Raw genomic sequence first — 25371 nt, 5'->3', positions numbered from 1 at the left:
TTTAGGTGGAAACAAAAGTAAACCTTCATATGGACACTCATCTAACCATGACAAAAGCAAAATTTTCAAGGTTTATTGTAGATTGCAAACCCTCCATTCCTACCAGCGTCCTCCCTCCCAGCAAACATGGGTGGGTATCCACTGATGGCAATACTCAGTAAATAGAACTAAAGCCTTCAGAATTTAAAACATTTTTTCCTCCCTTGACTGCAAATACCATAGGGTTTTTTGCAGACACCATCCCCTTTTTGCTTTAAAAAATACACACAAATTCAGAAGTATTACATTAAGCAAGAGACCCAGCAGCAAAAACAAATTCAATAAAGGAATGGTAGAGAAACAAACCTGACATGCTGCTGGTTATTAATACACTACTGTTACCATACATTGTAATAAATCATGCTATTAATGAAATTTGCTCCAGCAGGACCCTTGGAGACCCTCAAAGCCCAACTGGACACAGCCTGGAGCTTGGCTGGCCCTGCCTGGAGGTGGGAGTTTGGATGGGATTTCCAGGGGCTCCTGCCAGCCTCAGCAGCACCACAACTCCACATTCTGAATTTTTTCACTCTTTCCATGGAAGTAAGTAGGGCTGCTCCTGAGGGAGTTCTCCCTGTCCTCCGAGGCAGATGTCCCACCCAAAGGCAGCCATGGATGTGTCGGGGCTCTGGCCCTGCACCTGTGTGACCAGCTCAGAAAACACAGACACAACCATGTGCAGCTTGTGGACATCACAAAACACGCCTTGAGAATGCTCTTTAAATGGAATTATTTCTACTCACTGATTAGGAAGGGCCACGTGTACCTGCAATTGGCAAAAATTTGTTTAAATAAGCAACAGCCTCAGGCATCGGAAAGGTCTGCAAACTCCCAATCAAAAATTACTGCTGCCCCATCAATGTGTCATATAAATGTTGGCACGTTAATTGTGTATTTATAAGATTGTTAATGGCTAGTTAATTTACCTCCCACACTATTATTGTACTTGAAATGATTTAATGTCTGCTGAGGGAGTTAACAACATGTAACAGCAGATGCGAGAGTTTTACCTTTATACTCTGCACCCCGACTTCCTGCCATTAACAGTCGTGTGCTAAATCAGCCAAGCTTCTTCCCAACTGTACATCTGCAACTGCTTTTCCCATAAACCTGAATGCTGAGAAAGTGCTGGAAATTCTGCAAGTTTAATACAAACATATTTTTATTTCCTCCTCTTCAGAATTTTCAAGAAGATACATTCCAGCTGATTTATCAACACATTAATGCTAACTGGAAACTCTGAAGAGTTCATATTCTTAAAAAAAAAAAAAAAAAAAAAAAAAGTTCAAACCCCCACATTCAGTTTGGGTTTTGATGCCATATTTAGTAGTTGTGGCCTACAGAATTCTAACAGTTCCTCCTGTTGATAAAAGCACAGACCCGCTCTGAGGAACAGTGACTTCCAGTGAGAGAGAAGAACACAGAGAAGCAAAATTCAGTTTTGAAAACCTTTAGTCAAACACCTTAAAGATTCCAGCAAAATCACAGACCCAAACTCAGTTTCTAGATCTGCTGAGATCTGCCAGCACACCCCTTCTGCACTCCTACACCCACACACCATCACCAGATCCTCACGGAGGAGCTGAATTTAATGGAATTTGAGGACTTTCTAAGCATCAGCATCTTATATATTCTTTATTCATAAACAAAAAATAAATGTTCTTCTAATACTCGTGCTATAAAAATAATCTACTATTGAATAGGCCACTTTGCAGGCAGCTGTCAAATGCACTCTGTGCAAACAGGAAAAGAAGAGAGCAATGTGAAATCCCCAAAATGTCAGTTTGGTATTTCTGTAGAACAGGATACACAGGCTGGGGTTTCCATGATGTACTGATTGGCAAAACCTGTGATTCATCACACAGGTGGACAGAGATCTTCGCTTTCTTCCTGGTCTTTATTATTCACCTTTCTAACTTTCTGCACAGTCTGCTCAACACCCTGGGAATGAATACTCCCTCTCCCCTTCTTGGTCCCGCTGCTGTGATTGTGCACAGCCCCCCATCAGCCTGGTGCAGTTACAGAACATCCCCAAAGATGTCAAATTGCACCATCAAGAGGCTGAACGCCTCGCCAGGATTCACAGGAACTTCGTGGCAGAATCAGACAGCTGCATCTCAGTCTACTATTTTTATCAGCAGTATTCCTCTTCCAGTACCCCACGGCTATATTTATGGCATCGATAGACTCTCCCAGCGAGAGAAGCAGGGCTTTATGCAGATCAGCCTCATTCATAACCCGGCACACAATGAGGAATGCAGAGCGCGCTAACAAACGACTCCGCTCCCAGGAGGTGACACAGAGGTCTTGGAAAAGGATCTGCAGCCATACAGCCTGTACCTTAAACACACAGCTGAACACAGCTGAATTTCGGGAGGCAAGTTCATCATCACAACATGTTAACTGTTCTTGTGACCCTCCTGCTTGCTTGATGTACTGCAATTATTTAAATAAAGATTGTCTCGCTTTCCTGTTTCCCCACCAAACACCCCACAGAGTATCATGTCTGCATGTTAACCCACACGAGGCGACGACGAGGTATCAAAGCAAGTGTGAGATTGGGGGAAAGGACAAGCTCAGGCTCATGACTGCCATCCCTCCCACCCATCCCGTGTCAGCACAGACTGCAGCAGCACAGCTGGAACCGCGCTCCGTGCTGGACCCTCTGACTGGAGGGACTGCAACCATGTGTCAGCCCATGCCCACCGCTGTTTGCAGAGGAACGTTTGACCTTGACTGAAAAATGCTGAGCGCAGCTTTCCTTACTTTGGGGAGAACACAGTTCCTTTGGAATGGATTGTCTGGGTTTTTTTAAATGCACACAGTGGAATTTGACAAAATGCCTCCTCTCACCGCCCAGCGCGAGGTGGCTCGTCCCTGTCACTCCCCACAGCAGCTCCAGGGCCGGGCAGCAGGGCAGGGCTCTCTCTGCCAGCCACTGCCCCCAGCCAGCCCTGCTCCCTCCTGCAGGTCAATCCTCTTCCAGCAGAACTGCGGATTTCACCTGCTGAAGCGACACCACAGCCAACAGTGGCTTTCACACCCTGCTCCGGTCCCCGAAAGGCTCCAGGTGAGAACCTTCCAGCTCCACCAAATGCCCTTCAGTGCCACCAGCACATCTGAAGGGACAGAAGGACGAGTCCCTAAACTGACAAGCCAGTGCCACCTTCCTGTGCATCTTACAGGAAATATTTTCCTCCTATGAAGGCTTGATATTTTTGCCTTTCATGCTTTGAAATACAGACCTCTAAATAAGCTATGAGAAACAATGAAATCAGAGAAAGCTGTCAGCAACTAAAAATGTTCTGCTGCAGGAAAGAGCTACAACTTTGAAGTTCCACCAGTTTTAATGGAATGATTTTAAGAGTCCTCCAGTTCAAATGGCTAAAAGTGCTTCCAAATTCTCCACAAAACTCTCAAGCCAATTCCTGCAATGTATCTTCTTCTCTAAATTACAAAAGTAAGAAGTGAGAAACAGGGGAAAAAAACCCTTCTTTTCTCCTGTTCTGCAGAGCTGTAGCTTGTTTTTGGTTTTTGTTTGTTTGTCTGTTTAAATATGTTTAAATTTACTATCCTCCTTAAGGAAGTGATAAACAATTAAAGCCCTATTCAAAGTAAATATTTTAAAGACACAACTTGTGGCAGTTCAATTTGGATCCAAGACAATTACTAACAAACTCAAAACACAGCATGCTGGAAAAATTACATACCATTGCAGGTCATGTTATCATTCAAGGGCTTCCATAGTCCCTGCACTCAAACACCTCCTCGACTGTAGCTCTTTAAAGTGATGTTTAAAAGTGAATGAAAAAGATAGGCAGATTAGAATTAAAAATTGATTTTTCCCCCAGCGTCATATAAGCAGGAACAAGATGGCACGAACATACTTCAAAATTTATAATTCAGGTTATATGAAATAATTTCCCAGTCAACTTCTGTCTGCAATTGCACAAGAAATGGTTCTGGTTATCTGCATTTGCAGCAGCACAAATAATCAACCCCCTCAAACACAGACAGATCCTGGGCAGGCAGGATAAAGGAAAGTGAACTGAAATATTCGAACATTCAAGTTTATGTTTCAGCAAAAGCTCAAGTGCATTTAAGAGTGAATACTTATCTGCAGAAGCTGTCACTCACATTCTGGTCCTATCATTAAAAAGGAAATAATCATTTACAGTCATATAAAGAGGCTCTCTCATAGGAGGATTGGGAAGTTAGGATGAGCAAACACTGCATTACACACAACTTCCAACAAATTATTTGTTCATTTCCAGACCTGTAAATCAATCTGGCATTAGCTCTGTATTTCTGAAATGCCTGAATTTGGCTATACTTTTGTTGTCATACTAATCAGGAAGCAAATTACACCAATTCCAATATATTAATTACTGAGCTTTAGGGGGGGGAGAAAATATTGGGGTATGTATGGGAAGTGTTCACTCTTCTCTGTCCTGATCTTGTCAAATCTTTGTTTAATTGCAGACAAGTTGATTCTCTGTTAACCTGAGAAATCCTGCATCAAGATTTTAAGCAAATAAATAAGTATAAAAGATGCAGATATTATAAATTAGGGCAGACAAATCTGTATCTAGACTCGTGCCTGCAAAGAGCATTCTATCAATATAGCGAAATGCTAATCTCCTAATTAACAACCTAATTAGGTAATTATGGCTTTGCAGAGGGATGCCTAAATGAAATATGACAACATGGTCACCTCTTTATATGGCACCTGTGGGCCTTTTCAGCTGTCACTGCCGAGAGTGCAATATCAATTTGAACAGATGACAAAGTGTTGTCATTTTTCATTCAGATATTGTGCTGAACGCTGGGATCGAGGCCGCTCCGAGACGCCGCGCCTTGCCTGGGCTCTGCCTCATCTAAATATGTGCAAACACTTCGCTTAATTTTTAATGTCTCTGATTAAGCTTGTTTTTTCATGCTGTCTGCAGGCGTTCCCTGACACACACCACAGCTGCAGTGTCACACTGGGGTGACCCACAAGCCCGGAACCCCCATGGCCCAATTTCACAGCACGAGTGCAGGAGAATCGCTATCCAGAAAAAATATCTGAGTATTTGAGTTCATTTTTGAGGCTTAACTGCTGCTGGCTTTAACATAACAGAACAAAACCAGAGGACCTTGTAAATAACATATGATAACATGAATTTTACTTTTTTTTCTGCTGAACACTCTTTCCCAGGGGAACAGCAGTCCCTGTCCAGGAGAAGGTGAAACTGATGGGACTTTTGCACAGAAAGCTGGGAAGGAACACTTTCAACAAAGGTGCTTTTCCATGGAACGCTTTTTGTCACTCATATGCCTAAAATGCTTTAAAGACAATTTGCTAAGCCTGAACATTCCTAAAGGCCATCAACCTGTTGGAGCGGGTCTGGAAGAGGCCACAAAAATCATCAGAGGGATGGATCTCCCCTGCTATGAGGAAGGGCTGAGAGAATTGGGATTGCTCTGCCAGGAGAAGAGAAGGCCCAGGAGTGACCTAAATGCAGCCTCCCAGCATCTGAAGGGAGTCCACAGGAAAGATGGAGAGACGCTATATACAGGGGAAGGAGGGACAGGACACAGGGAATGGCTTCCCAGTGCCAGAGGGCAGGGATGGATGGGGTATTGGGAAGGAATTGTTCCCTGGCAGGGTGGGCAGGCCCTGGCACAGGGTGCCCAGAGGAGCTGTGGCCGCCCCTGGATCCCTGCAAGTGTCCAAGGCCAGGCTGGACACTGGGGCTGGGAGCAGCCTGGGACAGTGGGAGGTGTCCCTGCCCATGTCAGGGGGTGGAACAAGATGGGCTTTGACCTCCCTTCCTTCCAACTCAAACCTCTCTGGGATTCTGTGATAAATAAAACATCTTATTGAAGAGTGGAGAATGAAAGCACAGGCTAGGATTGCTTGAATATTAGACTAGAGCTTCTATTTTCACAATTCTCAGTGTGATATTCAAGAGCCTAAAAAACCTAATAAATTTTATAAATACCTATACAAGCTTCAATCTTAAAAAAAACTGAACAAACCAGAAAGCTTCACCATATCACCTTTTTGCCTGTTTGCTACTGAGAGAGATGCTAATCTCTTTGGGTTTTACACACACAAATGTCTCCAGGCTCACAGAAGCTGCCTTGTCTGGACCCAGGACAGAGCCTGGGGATGTGATGCAGGTCCAGCCAGCTCAGGGGCTCACAGCACAGCCACTGCACAGCTCTGCAGCAGCACCATGAAGGGTGGTCTGACACTGCTGGGCCAGGCAGGGGTTCTGCCTTAAACAGCAGCGCCTGTCAAACAAACACTAGGGTCTTTGCTGGTTTCTTTAGGTTGTTGCCATTCCACTTCTGAGTGCACGTAAATATTTTTATTTCATTAAAAAACATGATCATAATCTTATTCTTTAAGTACAGCAGCATGCAAGCTGCTTCTGACTTCAGAAACACTCATGATGATCAGACCTACTTAAAAATGCCTGAGACCTTCAGCCCCTTTGGGACTTTATGTCAAATGGAACTGGACAGATTCACATTTCTTCAGCAAAAGATGAATCCCCTGTTCCTCTGGCTTTTAATTTTGGGTCTGTCTCTTTCAAGAGCACACAAAACATATTCAAGGAGCTTTGTTTTGCTTTCAGAATAATGGATTTAGATACAACACTTCTCAGGCAATAAGCAAACAAGGTAGGGATTACCCTTGTGCTGTCTGGGGTACGAAACTGAGCTGACAGACAGTGAACGAGGCATCACAGTTTGATGGAGCTCCTCAGCTCACACACACACACACACAGAGTTAATATTAAAACACAGCCTGGGGTCTGTGTCAGAGGCACTAACAGAAAAGCCCTCCAGAACTGCTGCTACAACACCTGAGACAGCCCCTCCCTGTACAGCGGGTCCCAGGTGTGAGGCAGCACCGTGATAGCACCAACACCCCACGAGAGCCCTAGGGGCCACCAGAGCTCTTCTCCCACACCTCAAACCTGCCCCTTCCAGCACCTGAACAGCAAGAAAAGAAGAGAGCCTGAGCTCTATCCCCATTTCTCAGCCAGTGTCATTTGGACATCAGAAGGAATTCTGGATAACAAAAGGAAATTCTTCACAGAAAGGGTTGTCAGGGTTGGAAGGGGCTGCCCAGGGAGGTGGTGGAATCACCAGCCCTGAGGTGTTCAAGAAAGGACTGGACACGGCACTCAATGACAAGGTGGTGGTGGTGGTGAGTCAGAGGTTGGACTCAATGATCTCAGAGGTTTTTTCCAACCTCAGTGATTGTGTGATCTCCAAAAAGAATGGCCATATGGGAGCCAGGCTGCTCCTACATAGGGATGTGGCCAGTATGCTGTTCACCTGCTGTGCCATTTGTTGCCATGACTGACCTTTCCAAACAGGTGTGTGCTTTTCATGCTCACAACTTCAAATAGTTGGGAAAATTTCGTGCTACAAAATGGGTAACAGAGATCCCTGTGCCAGGCTGCTTCACCTGCCCAGGCCTTCACTGATCCAAAGGAAATGCCCCAAAAGAATGTAGCTGTTACTTGTTATTTTAACATTCGTTTTTCATTATTTTAACATTTGTTACTTGTTGCAACTGGGTGAAAAGATAACCAATAGATGAGGAAAGGGTGTTACAACAAAGACCTGAAACATGACTGATACAGAAATGTACTAAATTGGTTCTCCCTGCTTCAGTTATTTCTGTACAAGTCTATACGTACATGCTGATCTCAATTTATTTTTAATCTAACCCAAAAAAGTGTCCGTGAATGGAGCTGCTCTGAATCTAGAAAAGTAACTGAGAATCTAATTCCCACTCTTGCATCTACCTGATAATCCCCCGACACCTAAAATCGTGGAGAACACGCTCAGGATATCCAAGCTTGGCTCTGGCATCTGTTTAGTCATTTACCAAACTTCCACTAGCACAGAAATCGACTCATTGCTGCGTCTCCTGGACACCCTTCCCGTTCCCCCACTGTTCCTGCGGTGTTGACAGCTATGATGGCACTGGCAAGCGGGTGGAGAAGCAAGAGCCCCATCCAGAAAGGCACCTGGGTGCGATCACGCTCGAAGCGTCCACCCGGCACAGCTGGGCAGGCAGAGCCGTCCCTGCGGCCGGCAGGAGCAGCCAGGAGACGAGGACAGGGGGCGAGTGACAGGGACAGGGACAGGGGGCGAGTGACGGGGACTTGGATGGAGTGCCTGGCACCCGGCCAGAGACCCCGGGGCCCCCGCGTGCCCCCGCTCGGTACGGGGCGCGGACATCCCGGGGATTCCTGCCGTGCCCGTGCCCGGCGCTCCGGCCGCGCTCACCTGCCCCCCCCCCCCATCGCTGCCGGCCGCTCGCCAGACCCGCTCCGCTTGCCCCGCGCCGCTCCCGCCCCGCCGCCGGGACACGCGCCCCGGGCCCGCGGGAGCGGCCCCGCCTGCGCGCCGGGCCGGCCCCGGTGCCGCCGAGCCGCGTCCCGGGCAGGCTGACAGCCGCTGCCGCCGGTCACGGCGTCCCGCGGGTAGCCCGCGGCCCCGCGAGGCGCTGACAGCGCGGGCAGCCGCGGCCGCGGCCCCGGCCCCCCCCCTGCCCCGCACCTACCGGCGCCGCCGCCGCCGCCGCGGGGCTGCGCAGCCGCTTCCGGGTCCGGGTCCGGCCGAACGGGCGCGGGGCCGCGCGCGACCCGGAAGCCCCGCGGCCGCGCAAAAGGCGGCGCGGGACGGGGGGGGCGGGGGCACCGGCGGCGCGGAATGGCCCGGGCTGGGTATGGCGGCCGCGGCGGCGACCGCCGGGCTCCCGTGGGCACACCTACCCAGGCCGTGATGGCTCGGGCCGGTCGCTCACCGGTGCCGCACGGCAACACGCAGGAGGCTTTTCTCATGGGGATCGCTCTGGTTTTATTTCCAGTTTCTTGCTAAAAACGCTGTGACGTTTGTATTTATTTGGTAAATTTATTCGGTAAAGCGCCCAGGTAGCGCTCGGTGTACAAGCACAAAGAAGACAAACATTAAACACTGTCATTGCTGCCCGGGACAGGGATGAAGAGCGCTGCAGCATCCGCGTGTTATCCGGTGCTCCGGTGAGCCGGGGCTGTCCCCACACAGCTGCCACCCCCAGTCCGCACCACACCTCCGGCCTCCTGGAGCTGCAGGTGTTCCCAGGTGTTCGCAGCTTTCCTGTTCCTCGTGGTGCCTGTTCCTAGCCTGCTGGCTGTGCGTCCCTGTCACCTTTCCAGAGGTGCTGGTGCAGCCTCCACAATTTCCTGTGGAATTAAGGAGACTTGTTAATCCCCAAGGAAGGCCTAACCTGGCAGTCTCAGCAGTTGTACGCATCAAAAACCAGCTGCCTTTGAGAAGGACAGTGGACAGCATGGCACAAGTGCCACCAAGGGCCTATGATAGGTACAGTAACTGGCAACAGTGCAGGAGTGAGGGCAGGAGCTGGTGCTGCCCCAGCACAGGGCATATCACAGGGAGTGCCCAGAGCTCTGCAGCAGTTGGACTCAGCCTCCTAAAACAGTACAAAAAAATCACCCAGAACATCAGCTTTCTGCTGATGTGGTGAGGCTGAGCAGGTCCCTCAGGGGTCAGGGAGTGCTGTCCCGTTTGGCAGGGTCAGGGGCTAGGGGAACTGCCCATTCCATCTGTGACCCCCTCAGGGTGCATCTGTGAAATATTCACAATAGTACCAATTTAAAAATGCATTTGGGGTAGCATTCTTTGTAAAACTGGATGACTCTGAAAACTCATTGGCTCAAGACAGACAATGGTGCAGCAATTAGGATATAAAGTAATTGAAATGTGAATGAATTTACTAATTGCATGGGCGGGCAGTGAGACCCCCGATTTGTTGACCAGGAGCCATCTCTATCTGTACCAGCCACACGTGACCCCAGTTAAAGGGTTCCAGTGACAACCAGGGCCCAAGTGAAGGTGTGGGATGGCAATGCCAGCTGGGACTGGGGGGAGCTGGGAGCTCTACATCACCCACGCCAAGCCTGAGGCATTAGCCAGACCATCAGGAAGGTTAGACAAGGATGAGGGTTGAGTTTGGGCATGACTGCACTGAGATTGTCCGTCACACACAGCATACAGCAAATTAAGGATCATTGGAAACTGCCACTGTGACTCTTCATGGCACCTACAGGTGGTTTCCCTAAGAGATCTCTGGGGGTCTCTGCGTTGTGTTAGACACCACCCGAAGTGTGAGCAAAATGGACCAGAGTGGAATGAAATTGGAGTGGGGGGAGTATCCCACGTGAGGGCAATCTCAGGGGTGGCAGAAATCTACAGGTAACCTCAAGAGAATGAAGTCATAATGACCCTTGGTGCCTGTGCTTTTTTCTCTTCCCATCTTCGCGGTTCTGTGCATATTTACAAAAATATAATCTGCAATTAGCCCCGGTAACGCATGGCCTGAGCCGTGGGCTGTGCCAAAGGCTCCTGTTCTGTCCCGCGGCTTCACCGCGGGGACACGATCAAGGCACGGGCCGCGACGGACCGGCCCGGGACCCTACATCCTGCGCTGGGGCTCCACGGCACGACCGCAGCTGCCGGCCCCGGAGCAGGCCCGGCTGCCGACGGCCTCGGGAGCTCGGGAGGCACCGGGCCCGGCCCGGAGGGACCGCGCGGCCCTGGCCGCCGACACCACGGCAACGGGGGCGGGGCCCGCGCCGCTCGCCTCGCCCACGCGACAGTTCGAACGACCCAATCACAAGTTTCTTAGCCGGAGGCGGAGCCTGAGGTGGGGCAGGCGGGCACGGCACCTCGCTGCGAGCGCTGATTGGCCGACGCCACGGCCAGCGCCCGCCTCCCCGCCCAGCGATTGGCCGTTGCACCCGCCGCTCCTGCACGAGGCCACCGCCTCCCGCTCGCCCCTGGAGCGCGGGCGCCGCTGGGCCCGGCGGGAGGGCCGCGCGCGCGGGGCGGGGCGGGGCGGGGCGGGGCGGCGGGACCGCCCGGCGGGGCGGGGCCGGGCCGGGCCTGGGCGGGGCCGGCGGGCGGGGCGGGGCCGGCGCTCCGCTCCCTCTCGCGCGCCGCTCGGCTCCTTCACAGGGTGACACGTCTGCGGTGAGTGAGTGGCGTTGGCAGCCTGTCAATCCCTCACCGGAGCGGCCATCAAACAACATAAAACACGCGCGGGCACCGGGCGCGGGGCTCATAAATTCCGGCGGGCCGATATTTTTGCACATTGCTTTGCAGAGAGTGTGTAATTAATTTTTTTACAGTTCTTTCCCCGTTATTTCCGCTCTTTTCTTTGCACAAGTTCAAACTTTTGATTGCTGCTGTCTCACCCCCGTGCACAGACTTAGGATCGTTTGTTATTTGGGGGGGAGGGCGATTAATTTTTTTTTTCCCTCTGTGATTGTGTTTTCTTGGCTTTTTTATGTTGCAATTTGGGGGTGGGGGTGTTCGCTGGTTTGTTGTGGTTTTTGCTGTTTGCACCCTCCCAACTTCTGAAGGATTTGAAAGCGAGTTTTTTTGATTTTGTATTTAATTTTTTTTTTTAATTTTGCCTTTTTGCAAAGAAGATTTTTGGACAAGTGGGGAAAGACATAAAAATCAACAATAAAAATAAAAAGGAAAAAAAAAAAAAAAGCTTTGGAAGAAGATTGTACCAGGAAAACCTCACAGAAATCTGCTCAGCTCATTTATCCGAGGCACCAATATGATGATGATGAAAGAAGATTGTAACTAAAGAAGAGAGTGATTTACTGCCCTGGAAGGAGAAGAGAGTGGAATAAACAGCTGAGATCCGGTCAAAACACAAATACTACATTTTTTTGTTATTGTTTTGTTTGGCTTTTTTTTTTTTTTCTTTTTTTTCCCCTTTTTTCGTGGTGTGTGTGCAGAGCGCGGTCAGGAGCGCGGCACTGGGACTGAGCGGGGCAGGCGCTGCCGTGACCGCCCGGAGCGCGGCCCGGCCCGGAGCCATGGACGATCAGTCCAGGATGCTGCAGACTCTGGCCGGCGTGAACCTGGCCGGGCACTCGGTGCAGGGGGGCATGGCCCTGCCGCCTCCCCACGGACACGAAGGGGCTGACGGCGACGGCAGGAAGCAGGACATCGGCGACATCCTCCATCAGATCATGACCATCACTGACCAAAGCCTGGATGAGGCACAAGCAAAGTTGGTTTCGTCTAATTAAACCTTGTCTTTTTAAAAAATTATTATTAATATTATTATTTTTAAAATTATTTTTGGTGTGTGTGTGTGGTTTTTGTTTCTCTCCTTCCTGCTCCTTCCTCTGCAGAGACCCGGAGTCTCACAATTAAGAGCAACTTCTTGGGGCCGTAAGAGAAATTACCAGCAGCCAAGGCAGAGCCAAGTTGCTATTTAATTTCTTTCCTTAAAAAAAAAAAATATATATATATATATATAATAAATGTAGAAGTATGCGATGGTTCTGCCGTCAGTGTGGTGCGCGGGAGGCTATGGCTGATCCCTGCCCGTTCCTGCTGGACACTGTCCGGTGGATAGCGGCCTTTGCGCCGCCGTCCATCTCTCTGTCTGTCGGGCCATCCCTCAAAGTACAACTTTGCCTCTTTCTTTCTTTTCTTGTCTCAAAGTGGCAGCAGAATGAATTATAAATCTGACCAGATATTGCTGCAGGAGAGGGTGTGTGTGTGTGAATAAAACCCAAACCAAACCCTGGCTGTATTAAATCATAATAAATACAAAAACAATGTTAACTCTGTACACCCCCCCCCCCCCCCCCCCCAAATCTCCTTAATAAATCAGTTCTAATATCGCAGGACGGGGACGAGGCGGGTGGTTTTTCCCCCTCGCTCGGGCGGTGTTTGCACAAAGATAATTCCGCATGAAAGTGAAGCGGGATGAGGGAGGTTCCGGCCGGCCCTCGCTGCCCGCGGCCGCGGGACCCCCGGCCGGGGGGCGAGCGGCCCCAGCGCGGGGCTGGGGAAGGCGCCATGTTGCCGGAGCCCGGCGCTAACCGCTTGTCCTGTGCTCTCTTGCAGGAAACACGCCCTGAACTGCCACAGGATGAAACCCGCCCTGTTCAGCGTCCTCTGCGAGATCAAGGAGAAAACAGGTACGGGCCGCCCGCGCCGCCGCCGCCGCAGCCATCTTAGCGCTCCCGCCTCGCGCCGGGCCCGGCTCCCCTCACGCCGCCGGGGGCCGGGCCAGGCCGGGCCGGGCCAGCCCCGCAGGGCCGGGGGCAGCCGGCCGCTCGTGAGGCGGCGGGAGCGCCGTGAAATGGCGCGGGGTTCCCCCTCACGGCTCCCGCGGCTCCGGAACGCCCGCGCTGCCGTGTTACCGTCAGACGGTGTGTGAAAGACATTCCGGGGCGGTGTGACCGCGGGTTTTAACCCCGGGACCGGACCGCGAGCTTTGTCAGAGCCGGGGGCTCCGAGCCGAACCCGAGGCGGCCCCGCCGCGGGCGCCCCGACCCCGCTCCTGTGCCCGGCGCTGCTCCGGCGCCTCCCGGGCGCTGGGTTTTTAAACGCCAAAATTCTCAAAAATCGCCACAAAAGTACAATAATTTTTTTGGTCTACATTGACGCGACAGGAATAAACTCCGTGCTTTTCTTGTGGGCATTTTAGGAGATTTTTTTGCAATTTTTTCACATCACTGAATTTACAGAATTTTTTGCTTGTTTAAAGAAGAAAATTTGCAAAGTATTCTGCTTTGTATTATGAGAACAAGAACATTTAGTGAGAATAATATTTAACGAGAACAAGAATGTGTAACAATAGTAAGAACATTTAACAATAACAAAAACATTTATTATGACTGGGTTAAAAAATGAATAACCATTTATTCACATATAGCTAAAGCCATTGCCTGGCTTTTTAGCTCTGTGTGATACTCAATAACGTTCTGCTTAATTCCACACTGAAAAAATAAAACTGGACGAAAACATCCCAACGTGAAATCATTGCAAATCTGAGCTGTGGAGCCCGGAGTGAGTGGTTCTCTGTGAATTATGGTGCTTTATGTCCAAGGGTTTCTTTGCTACCGGGGATCCACTTCAGTTCCTGCTGACAGCTAAGCACTAGGGTATTGACTGTGTTGTGAATATTAAGATTGATTCTGCTTTATGTTGCATTATATTACCCGGGATAAGGGGAATGATCCCTCTCCCTTCCCACCTACCTACATTCCACCTCGGTCGGCTCGTAACCCCTTTCCTTTGGCTTGTGTTTGTTTCCTGCCTTTCCCTAAACTTCTTTGCCCGTCCTGCTCCGGAGCCAGAAAACAAACTGCCCTCGGTGTTCAGACATTTGCAGGAGGCTCATTTCAATTAAGGAGGCAGGCGTAGGTCCCGCGGTCACTTTATTTGCAGAGGGCTTAGCCTCAGTGTTTTGAAAGGCAAGTATAGTCCGCCACATGTCAGAGGTGAGCTGCGAAGAAAACCCGAGTCCTTTCAGCAGTGGGGTTATTGGCACAGGGTGTCAGTGAGGCTGCCGTCGTCTCACAGGCAAGGGGGAACCTTGACAAGACACTCTGTGGTCTGAAACCTTTCGGGGTGTTTCAGTGATAACTTGTAAGCTGGGATCCTGAATTTGTGCTGCAAGAAGTCGAGCAAGTTTTCAAGTTATCTCTCTTTTGTGAGATCGCTGAGAACCAACAAAGAATGAAGGCGTCTGCCTGCCCAAAGACGAGCTCCTGCCAACCCCGCAGCACGGGAGGGACAGCATTAATGCTCCGGGTGATTGATGGAGATGGATCCACACATCCACCAAAAACTCTTCCCGGAAGGGGACCTTCACTCAGGGTCTCCCAGTTGAGGTGAAATGTTTGTGCATGCTTTACTTAGTGTGCTAAAGCAAAGAAAACGTGAAAATAAATTGTAGCCTGTTTTCTGGAAGCTGTTCTCGGAAGGAACGAACAATTCTAAACTGGAAGTGCGAGGAAGGGTCTGAGATGCAGTTAAAGCAGAGGTGTCCCCTCTCCCCCAAAGGCTCTGCATTGTCTTGTGGTACGACAGTTGTCAGGTGCTTAAACCTGCCTCCGATGGGGTCATGTGCTGGTGCTTAATTTTTCCTGATCAGAACCAAAGTTTACCTGGGTGTGGGAATTGCCGTGATGGCTTTATCACTCTTCCTCAGAGAGTGTGAGGAGGTAGGCTGGAGCCTAGCAGTCATGTCTGTTGAGAAACAAGTCATGCGATATTTAAGTAATTTTTATTCTGAATTACATATTTATTTCCATTTTAGTAGTTTTCAGTACAGTCAGCAAGGACTTTGTGAGACTGCCTGGGAGAGAGCACGAGAAGGAATCCTCAATTTACATAGAGCCCCTCTGTCACTTCCCGGCAAGGGTTAATGGATGCATCTCATTTCAGAAAGCTTCACACAGGGTCAGGAGCTGAAGATTTTTATTTTTTCTCCCTGTGAGGTATTTACCATGTACAAAGCAAATCACTGAGTTACTGAATTTAGCCTGACATTTCTTTTTTAGCATTTTAACATTTTCAAAAGTGCTGCATAATACATTTAAGTGCTTTACAGCTATTATTAGCTGTGTGTCTTCTGAGAGGCAACCACAAGGTAGCACGGTGTTCATAAAGAAACTGCCACCTCTTTCTTTAATTAGTTCAAAGAAAAATTATACCAGAGTTCTACCGAAGCCCCTCCAATAAAATAGGAAGATAAGCAAGTGAGGAGCCAGTGACTCCGTTTGGCTGTGCTTTGCCCGCTCTCCGAGGTGTCACTGCACACAGTGAAGTTGCCGTCGCAGTGCATGCTCACATCTGTTGCATACCTGTGTCACAGTCCGTTTCTTCATGTCTTGCCAGGAGGAATCAAAATCTGGTTTGCACCATTGTTCGTTTTTTTTTTTTAATAGCTCTTTTTTACTGACTAAAACACTTTCAGATTCGTGATTTTATTAAGTTTCCCCCAGGATGTTGCTCAACCTGGGGTCCTGGTTATTCTTACGGAGAGAGAAGTGAAAATATATTAATCCTTGTAGTCTTAAAATGTCATAGGGAATTGCAATTATTTCCCAATGGAACAACATATTATTAGGTCCTGCACTGTGTTGATAGATAATTTGGGTTTTTGTCTTTAAAAGTCATTTGTAGAGACAGGATTGCAGGTTTATAAAAATGTCTGAATTCATATGCACACCCGTGTACACATCTACAGTTATTTATTTATTTATTTACTTCCCCAAGTCCAGTAGCAACAATGATAGCTGCCAACCAACTCCAAATTTACTGTCACCACCACCCCTAAATAGCATTCATTTCCTAGTAAAGCCTAATGGCATACATGATGGTTTGCCAGATTTGTGGCCTTTGTGAGGCTTATAAGCAGGACTGACTTGGGAAGATCATAAAACTTAATGAACTTCTCGACTGCAGGAGGTGTCCGCAGGGGAAGCAAAAGGCCTGCTCGGCTGCTCGGGCTGCTGCAACTATTTTTTATGTCTAAAGAGAGAGGATGAAAATGTTCATTAAGAACGTTCTTCCCTTGCATAGATTTTTGTTTTAAAGAATGAATAAAAAACCTCTGAAAACCAGACAAACTGTATGTTAACCACGGGGTTAATTCCTCGCTGTTCCCATGTAAGTTACCTTTATTTTTATTGCTACAACTGTAAATAGCCGCGCGCTGCTGTTCCTGTGATTAAAGGGCTGCATCGGGCCCTGCTCACTGCAAAGCTCCTTATTGATGACATGGCCCGAGCGCTCAGGAACGCCCCTTGTCAATATGCTGCAGAGCCTGGAACCCGCGGCGAGGGGACTCCTTGGAGCAGCCCTGGCTTCGCATGGCTCTGGCAGAGTTGGAAAATGTTAACCCCTGTCGGCACCGAGGGGGTTGCAAAAAACCACTCACAGCACTCTGCCCTTGCACTGCACAAATTTCAACTTTTCAGCGTTAGTAAACTATTGTTTGGTGTGAACAACTCTCAATAATACACTACAGCCCACAATCCTGGCAATCCTGCCGGAACCTGAGAGGATTCAGTTGGAACAATGAAATAGCACTGATAGCATTCATATAATTCATATATATATGTGTGTGTGTGTGTGTGTGTGTGTGTATTTTGGCTATTTTCTAAATATCAGCTGTGATGTTATTGTTACTCACTTTAGCTGTTTAATTAATTTATGTGCAGTACTGTTTTTTTTTTTCCAAGCTGCTAAATACATATTTTGTTGTTCCCTGCCTACCTGAAGAAGTCAGGGCTGGGTGTTTATGTGCATCCAGCTCAGCTTAAATTGTTCAGCTTTTGCTTCCCATCTCATGCTTCAGCACCAAGGTTTGTCACTGACCCAGTGGTTATACTTTTAAATGTATTTTTTTAATTGCCAGCAGATGTATTACAAATGATGCCGTGCAGCAGAACGTTTGGTTGTTTGCGCTGTCCTTATGGCAGTGACATTGCTTTTCTTCATAGATGTCCTACTAGGAAAAAATAAATTGAATAAAGTGCCTTGATTGTCGTCTGGTCATCTGTTTCCAACACATTCATTATAAGCAGCCTGGTTCTTTTGTGCATTTCTACCAGGGCACTTCTCTAGTTGAGAAAATGGCGTTTTGGTGATTATGGGCATTAGAAAAATTTGTGGTATTTTGTCTCACAGAACCCGAGACTGCACCTTATCTTCAGTGCTTCCCATTGCTGATGCTTCTTGGTGCATGTAAATATCCATCTTCACCTTGAGTACTGGGATTAGTGGTTCCTGAGATTTTTTTTTCCCCTCTGTAGAGGATAAATTTGGCCCTACTTGTCAATACTAATTTAAGCAGAAGCAGGGATTAATTTTATTTATTTTATATATTTTATTTTATAGCTGTCTTTCATGTCCTTCCATTTATTTTTGAATTCAACACATTTCCTTGCTTATCTGAAAATACCAAATTATAGCAGTTACCATGTGGTGTATTTTAGGATGCTTGTAAGTTAAGGAATTTTTGCATTCAGAGATAAATTATTATCATGGCACGCAGGGAATGCAAAACAGTCCTTTTTTTTTTTTTTTTTTACAGGATTTAACACATTTATCAAGCTCCGTTCCCGCAGCTTTCAATGGAAAAGTTGTATGATATGGATATTATGCTGTCTTTTTTCAATTTAAACATTGATTTGTGTGAAACATTAATATAATGATATTTGCAGTCTACCGTAGACAAATATAAGCAGAATTAGACACTCTAAATTGTTACAAATGCAACGCAATATTTAAATCTGAATGAAAGCTGTATTAATAATTACGGAGCGGAGCGCGTGGCAGTCCGGTTGGGATCTGTCCTCAGATTTTGGGCTGTTTTTCAATTCCTTGCACACGGTGCACATGATGGCTCGATGAATATTTTTATGAACAGCAGGAAGGAATGTGAATCCGTGCGCGAGCGAGCCCAAAGCAGCGGAGCCCCGAGCGGAGCTGCGCGCCCGCGCCGCGCTGGAATTAGCCCGAGCTGTCGGAGCGCCGCGATTGACACCCCGAGAAGAATGCTTTGTTTGTTTGCTCAGCAGTCATGTTTAATGCTCTTCGCTTATCAAGGTGATCAGCATGGTTCAGATAACACATGCCTGACACCGCCTGCCTTTTCTCACCAGCGTGTTGACCTTTTGTCACGTTTGCTTTTCTCTGGTAGGCAATTCCTGGCTTTAAGTGTGAATGGAGTAAATAATTCACATCAATATTTAATATAAATTATTAAAGTTTCTGTCAGCTCTTACAGTTCATGCTTTTATAGAGTTGGAGTAGTTCATCAGCCAAACAGATGAATTGTGCAGCTCAGCTGGACATTAGAGCTCCTCCATCGTGCTGCCGGGACTGGGGAGGAAGCAGGGAATTAAATAGCAAAAGTAATGCAGCCTGGTCCTTCAACGCTGTGTGTTTTTCAGCAAGGCACATTCTCTAGGAAGGCTGGAAGTATTAGATAAATATCCAGCATAATTTATTTTATTAGTCCTGTACTTTTTTTTTTCCCCTCTTCATGTTGCAAACAGAAATGCAGAAAACCCCAGTGACCCCCAGCATTTTCTTCTACTCTTTGTTACTGGCCTTCCTTTGGTGCTCCAGGGCCTTCCTGGGCTTAGGGTGGGAGTATTGGTGCTGGAAGGTAGGGTTTGGGTGTTTGGGGTTTTCTTTCCCCTCAGTGTTCTTTTTCTATTTTTAAAGACTGGTGTGGAGCCCTAAGGTGATGAAGTTTCAGATGTTTTTGGACCTTGTTTATAAATTGCAATTTATATTTTGCAAAGTGACCTGTGATTGAATGTAGATTCTGAAAACATTTTTTTTAAAGGAGAAAAGCTCTGATCTCTGATTGTAACAGCTCAAATGTGTATTTTGCATCAGGAATTTAATAAAAATAGCATGTTTTGCATAAAAGCATATAGTAAAAATCGTTATGCGCCTACTTTAATTTTATGCTCCTTTAGGTGTTTCAGTTCTTTTGTTAAGGATCGGTTCAATGCGTGTTGCACAGTCACAGGGAATGTAATAATGTGAATCACTGAATATCCCATGTAATACAAATCCATCACCTGGAAGGGAGGTGGGTTTGTATCCTGTGTTTACAGGTCAAACCCTTTTGCTATACTTCAGTCATGCATCAACATTTAAAGCTAATCTCTCATTCCTCATTGTCCAGCAGGTGGCTTTGTCATAGATTATTTAATTTTTAATCATTTATTGTAAGTGGAAAAGGTTATTTAATAATATTATCCTGACAGCATTTTTTAAAAGAACTACAGTTTTCCAGTATGTCCTGTGGTGTATGACAGGGTCAATGGAAGCATCTAGAGAGCTTCAAATACACAATCTAAATTAAGATTCTAAACAGGCATTACAGATGCTGGTAACTTTGGCAATTATCATTTTGTTTGGTGAACAGTAGTAAAACAGTGTGCGGTAAAAGTGTTTAGAGAGAGAGGATAAATAAATTGAACAGTTTTGCAATGCAAAGTGGTTTGTGGTGTTTTTGAGGATTTCTTGGCTCTTGCTTAACTGCTATTGTGAAGCCTGGAGCAGATTTTCCCATTGCTAATGCCCTAGAAGTATTAATTCACTTTGATATGCTAATTAGAGGGCATTATGCAAGAAATGAGATTAAGTGGCAGCATGAAGCCATTTGCCTGTCAGTAAATTGAGAGCTTTAGCATCAGGAGGAGCTTTGTTTTTTCTGAGTTTCTCTTGGTTTTGCATATAAATAAAATTGATTGAAAGGTCTAGAGAAGCTTCTAGAACATTGGTGGTTCTTTTTCTCCTTCTATGATTATTTAAACTTCATGTTAAAGCCTTTCTCTGAATATTAATTGATCTAATGGGAGATACTGAACATGAAGAATTTCATTGTATTCTCAGTTACTGTATCTTAACAAAAGGAAAGTATTAGAATTCTTTGTGTCATCTGATTTTTGTGGGATTATTTTAGATATATCTTACAGCTTTGTATTCTAATGTTTCTGCCTGCTCACAGCTCCTGTGCTGAGAGCTGTACCTGTGTGGAGGTGTTTTTGCCAGTTCTGCTTTTTCGGGGATTGGTGTGAGGGCCCAACCAGCTGGAGGCAAGTGGAAGGCTCGGATTCCTGGCCAGGATTCCTGGCCAATGGGGCTGTGGACATTTGTCACCCCCACTCACCCACAGCGTTTCCCATCATTTCTGATGCAAATCACACATGTATTTTCCTTCCTTTAGGAAGGAAGGGGTTGTAATACTGACCATAGATTTTATTCAACTGTCAGAAATTGTGTTAAAGTAACATTAAGGGATTGACTTACAGCCATAAGAGTGAGGGAATTAGGAGTTAATAGTTAAACTCTGCCCTTAACTCCACTCATTGAACCTATTTATTAGAGCATATATGATACATAAGAGCACTGTGCTGAGATCTCTGCTGTAGCAGGATGCTCCAGGATGGCTCAAAGATGAGATGTTCTGATCTAGTTCAATATTTCCTTTGTTTTTTGAGGATTGGAGGTTTTTTTGTGTATGTGGTTTTCATTCAGCCTCTGAGTTGCTTTACTACAGTTTTGTGATTAGTTTTCTTTTTGCAATACCGTTTAAAAAAAAAAAAAGCAGAGAAGTAATTCTGGAAATTGAACAAAAATTTAGCAAAAAATAAACCCAAAGCAAACCCAACCCAAGCCTCTCTAGTCCTCTTTGCCTGAGTGCAGCAGAGTGGCTGTTTGAGTGCCCATCTCCTCCACAGATCATTGTCGCAAACTCGATCAGGGGAGCAGTGCTGGAGTGACAGTGCTTGTTATGAGCCCCAATAGTTATTTAAAAGAAAGGAAAAAGGATAAAAAAATGGCCCAGAGCTGTGTGCGGGGGCTGTTCATGCTGGATGCACATGCTCTCCCTGATCCTGGCAGCTGAAGTCTATCACTGTTGGGAAATTTTTAACATGAACCACATGAGACACAAACCACGGCGGTTTCCCCAGAGCCACAGGGGTTTCCACGTCAGCGCAGGACAAGTGGCACGTGCACTGCGGGTCCCTGCCCGCGTCCCTGCCCTGGGCGCCCGCAACAAAGGGCCCCAGTGCAGTTTGCATGGGAAGCGTGATGTCCCTGGTCACCCACAGCTCCCCAGAGCCTGGCCCAAAGAATCCCATCAGGAATTTATAATCCAAAACTTTAGTTGTCATAGTGAACCTTTTTGATACTGGAAGGAACAAAACATCACCCGACACTGCAAAGTCAGTTCTCACAGGCAGCAAAAGGAAGCGTTGCTGGGCTCCTCATTCCCTCTTCCAGCAGGAAGCTGCTCATTTTGGGTTTCAAATTGTTGAACAAAAGAACTAAGTAATGAAAATGTTCTGAAGCCAACCTTAACTTTCCCAGTACCAGTAGACCCCTGATGGCATTGCTTCAGGAGAAGAAGATGCTGGAGAGGAAATCCTGGCATTGCTGGTTTGAGTCCCGGTGCTGCTCTTGACTGGGGAAGAAACCTTCCTCCCCCTTGAGTGAGGAGGGGTGTGGTGACCTCAGTAGGGTAGATCCCGAGCTTGGCCGCCAGCTCATGGAACTGAATGCAAGAGCTTGCTTATCTTTAAAATGGGAATGTTATCAATCTGATTTTTTGTGAAGGTTGTGTTGACTTGGTGCTGTGTATTAAAAAGGAATAATTTTATCAGGCATTGAGTTTAATCAAAATTGTCAGAGGTAAACTATCATACAGAATCCACTTTTTCGGTCCACGTTTGCCGCAGACGAGTCTTACCTCCTGGAGATGAAGAAATTAAGTTTTCCTTGGACTTCTTTTCTTGGCTTTAATCAGGAATGTTTTTTCACTCCATGGTTAGACCTCTGCTTGGAGGATATCAGAGTTTTGTGCCTTGGTGGTTGGTTTGCTCAGTACAGAAAGAGGTTTGCTCCCGTTGCCGGGGTTCGGTGCTTTCTTTGCACAGTAGCTGTTTGAGGCAGGGTGGCACACTCAGAAGGCTGTGCCAGGCACACTTTCATATATTTGTTGATTAAAGAAGGAAGCGTGCTTTTAGTGAGGTTTGTAATTACAGAACACCCAAATGTTTGCTTATTTTCTTTCATGCGAGATCCTGGTAGCGTGATTGACTGTCACGAGTGAGAACAAGTTACAGTAGATTGTGCAATGATTCTTATTTGACTTCAAGGATGTATTTATTACCATTTTTGAACAAATTATACTAACATGAAAAGTTGTGAAAATGATTGTGCACTAGATAAGGTGATACATTACAGGAGTGGTTGGGTTTATGGAGCTTTATGCCGAGGTTTTCTCAGAAATTATAGCACAGTCCTGTCACTATAAAACCTGGAGATACACTTGGTAATAACATGCAGTGGAGGGATTTTTAGGATTTCACTTGTTATTCAAATAGAGCGGGAACTATCAGTTTTTCTACCTCATATTTCTTTCTTGTGTTGCACTGGGTGAAGAGGGGAAAGGAAGCCTGAGGACAGCAGAGTGGGCGCTGGGGTGTGGGCACCACAGCCCTGCCCGATGCCACCAGTGCCATCGGCTCAGTGCCACAGGGCTGGGCAGGTTTTGGGGCTCTCTGGGTACCCAGCGCTGGCCTGGGACGCTGGGGGAGATTTGCCCTCCAAAGGCAGCTGAGGAATTTTTTTGTGAATTACTTCTTGCTTCCCCTCCACTTGTTAGGGCAGTGACGTGATATCGATATGGAGCTTGGGAACTTATTGACTTGTTGGTTCTTGACCTTTTGACTGTGACCAAGTATAGAAATTGAATGTCTGAAAATTAAATGATAGACTCTTTATACATAAATTCTTGGATGTCAGTGTATTACATGAACTAATTTCGGTTTACCTAAATTTATGGTGTTTTGTGTTCAATAAAGGAAATATTTCTTCCTTTCAATATACCCAGCATCTAATAATATTGTAGTTGCTAACACTAAACAAATCCATTTCCTTTTGCTGGCTGATTATCATAACAACTGCTGTTTAATCACCAAGATTGTTATGTAACTTTTAAATCTCTAATATTTTGGAGCGGTGCAAGCGACATCATCTTGCTGCGTGGTGACGTGATGTCATCAACGCTGAACCACATGGCCATGTTTTGTGGGGCTCCAGACTCAAGTTCTTATTTAATTTAGCTATATTTAATGGGCTGGGAACACTTGCTGAGCGAACTGCCTGTTTGAAAGGAGGTCCAAAATAACGCACAGTCCGCGTCCTGTGTTCCATGAAACGAAAAAGGGACATTTGTTTTCCCGCCCTGGAACTGTGGCACGGTGGGGCCTGATGGAAATGCCGTGCCCAGCTCCTGTCCGATGGAATTAGCCGATCGCTAATGTGGCTTTGTGGCCGGCAGCGAGACTCGGGCCTCCAAACCGGGGTGACGGAGCCGGCAATATTGTTCTCTCCGAGTGCCGCAATAAGGCTGTGGTCAGCACTAATGTAAATATTTGTACAACAACCATGTTCTACAGCCTCCAATTTAATGGTAAAAATCTGCCCTGAACGCCTGGGTAAATATATGCTGAGAACAGACGCCCATTCACTGGAGAAACAATTGACTTTAGGTTCTTTGTTGTTAAAGTGGCCCCCAGTGATCGGCTGCGGGGAGGCGATAGCGGCGCGGGCGCCGTCGGGCTGGGGCTCCCGGGCAGTGCCCGGCGCGGGGAGCCCGCACCGCCCGCGCCGGCACGGCAACGGCAACTTGTCAATGGAAGAAAAAGAACTGTAATCGCACATTTACATATGCTCCTAATTGTTGATTTGGGGATTTTCTATGAATATGGCTTCACAAAACAGATGCTGTTTAAGAAAAGGGGGAACATAATTTTGTGGGCAATGAATTAAGTGTTTTTGTGGCCCTCTCATCCGTAGCTAGGAGCAGTTTGTGGACCGCGTCTGTGAACGCCGCTCATAATTGTTTTTCACACATAAGTTATGCAAATGAGCTTTTATGGCAACTGGCATAACAATTAGCATCCTCCAGCAATATTTTAGCAGGTTAATTGCAAAATTTCTAAATTGTACATCTGACTTGTTAATTAGGCATGACAGAGGTGGTAAAATAGTTATCTTCAGGCAGTGGCAGCCAGGAGCTGCTTGAAATGCAAAGAGCAAGGATTGATTGGATTTGAGGGTTACAATTGTGGGAGCACTGCTGTTGTCAAGTGCCGCTGAGCAGCTCTGCTCCATCGGCTGCCTCAGAGCAAGAACCACGTCGGTGCTGAGAGGATCCTGCCAGTTACAAATCTGCTTTATTTAACTCTGAAATTCTCCAAATCCCGGCTGTGGGAAGCACCCAGCTCCTGCTTATTCCTCCGTCTTAGGCCCATGGCAAGGGGAATCCATGGACCTGAAGTTAAAATTTTGATTTTATTTACAAATAGGCCTGAAAGTTTAGCTGCTGGCAGAGATCAGCAAACACTTCTGTTTTTCAGCCCCAGTAAAAATGCCATTGCTCTCCCCACCATGTGCTGAGAATTCTGCCGTTACTTCTCTTAAATTGCAACCTTTGCTGCCAGGTATTTTCGGATGGTGTTGGTTGCATTTTACCAGCTTTACTTCCTCAGTTTATTTCTCTAAATCCTTGTTTTCGTGTATCTTTGTGTGTCTTATAATATTAATCATATTAAAATACAAGAACCCATGCCATTTGCAATAACCCCTTTTTAGGCTCTCAGAGGTATGTCTGGATGATTTAAACAAGATTGGAACACGCCAGTCTTCATCCTGGGAACGTGTTCCAAGCATCCCCCAATGCTGCCTGGAGCAGATAACAGTGTGCTCAGCAGAGGTGCAGCCTCTTGAGTCACACCAGCACAATTGGCCAGTGCAGGATCTTCTAAATACACTTTACTGGCTTTGACTGCTGATTTTGATATAAAATGCAGATTTCTGAGCTAGTTTAGTATTTAATAAGTTAAAGTGTGATAACAAACAGAAAAAAAAATGCCACTGAACAAGTAC

General features: G+C 46.8%; 2 protein-coding genes across 12 annotated transcripts in view; one reads left to right on the top strand and one right to left on the bottom strand.

The window, feature by feature from the left end:
• MAPKAP1 (MAPK associated protein 1) overlaps positions 1–8711 on the bottom strand; it is an 83593-nt gene extending 74882 nt beyond the window's left edge. For 4 of the 5 annotated variants that reach the window (XM_005529151.3, XM_005529154.3, XM_005529153.3 and 1 more), the window contains exon 1: positions 8618–8711. The gene's annotated coding sequence lies outside the window, so the exon portion shown is untranslated. Of the gene's footprint in view, positions 1–1049; positions 1068–8617 lie in introns of those variants that run through there. The other variant, XM_088065908.1, reaches the window with a different exon arrangement.
• A 2313-nt stretch (positions 8712–11024) lies between these two features.
• PBX3 (PBX homeobox 3) overlaps positions 11025–25371 on the top strand; it is a 103317-nt gene continuing 88970 nt past the window's right edge. For 3 of the 7 annotated variants that reach the window (XM_014258060.2, XM_005529150.2, XM_088065757.1), the window contains exons 1-2: positions 11039–12145; positions 12994–13067. In XM_014258060.2, the coding sequence (XP_014113535.1) occupies positions 11949–12145; positions 12994–13067 (271 nt within the window). In that variant the 5' untranslated portion in view covers positions 11039–11948. Of the gene's footprint in view, positions 12146–12993; positions 13068–25371 lie in introns of all 7 variants that reach the window. The other 4 variants (XM_088065754.1, XM_088065753.1, XM_088065755.1 and 1 more) reach the window with 4 other exon arrangements.

This window comes from Pseudopodoces humilis, chromosome 22, assembly GCF_049639895.1.
Source record: "Pseudopodoces humilis isolate 2021_Gansu_Grassland_sample_001 chromosome 22, ASM4963989v1, whole genome shotgun sequence".
Lineage (NCBI taxonomy): Eukaryota > Metazoa > Chordata > Aves > Passeriformes > Paridae > Pseudopodoces > Pseudopodoces humilis.
The sequence above is the reverse complement of the archived record's forward strand: the minus strand, read 5'-3'. Positions and strand labels throughout refer to the sequence as shown.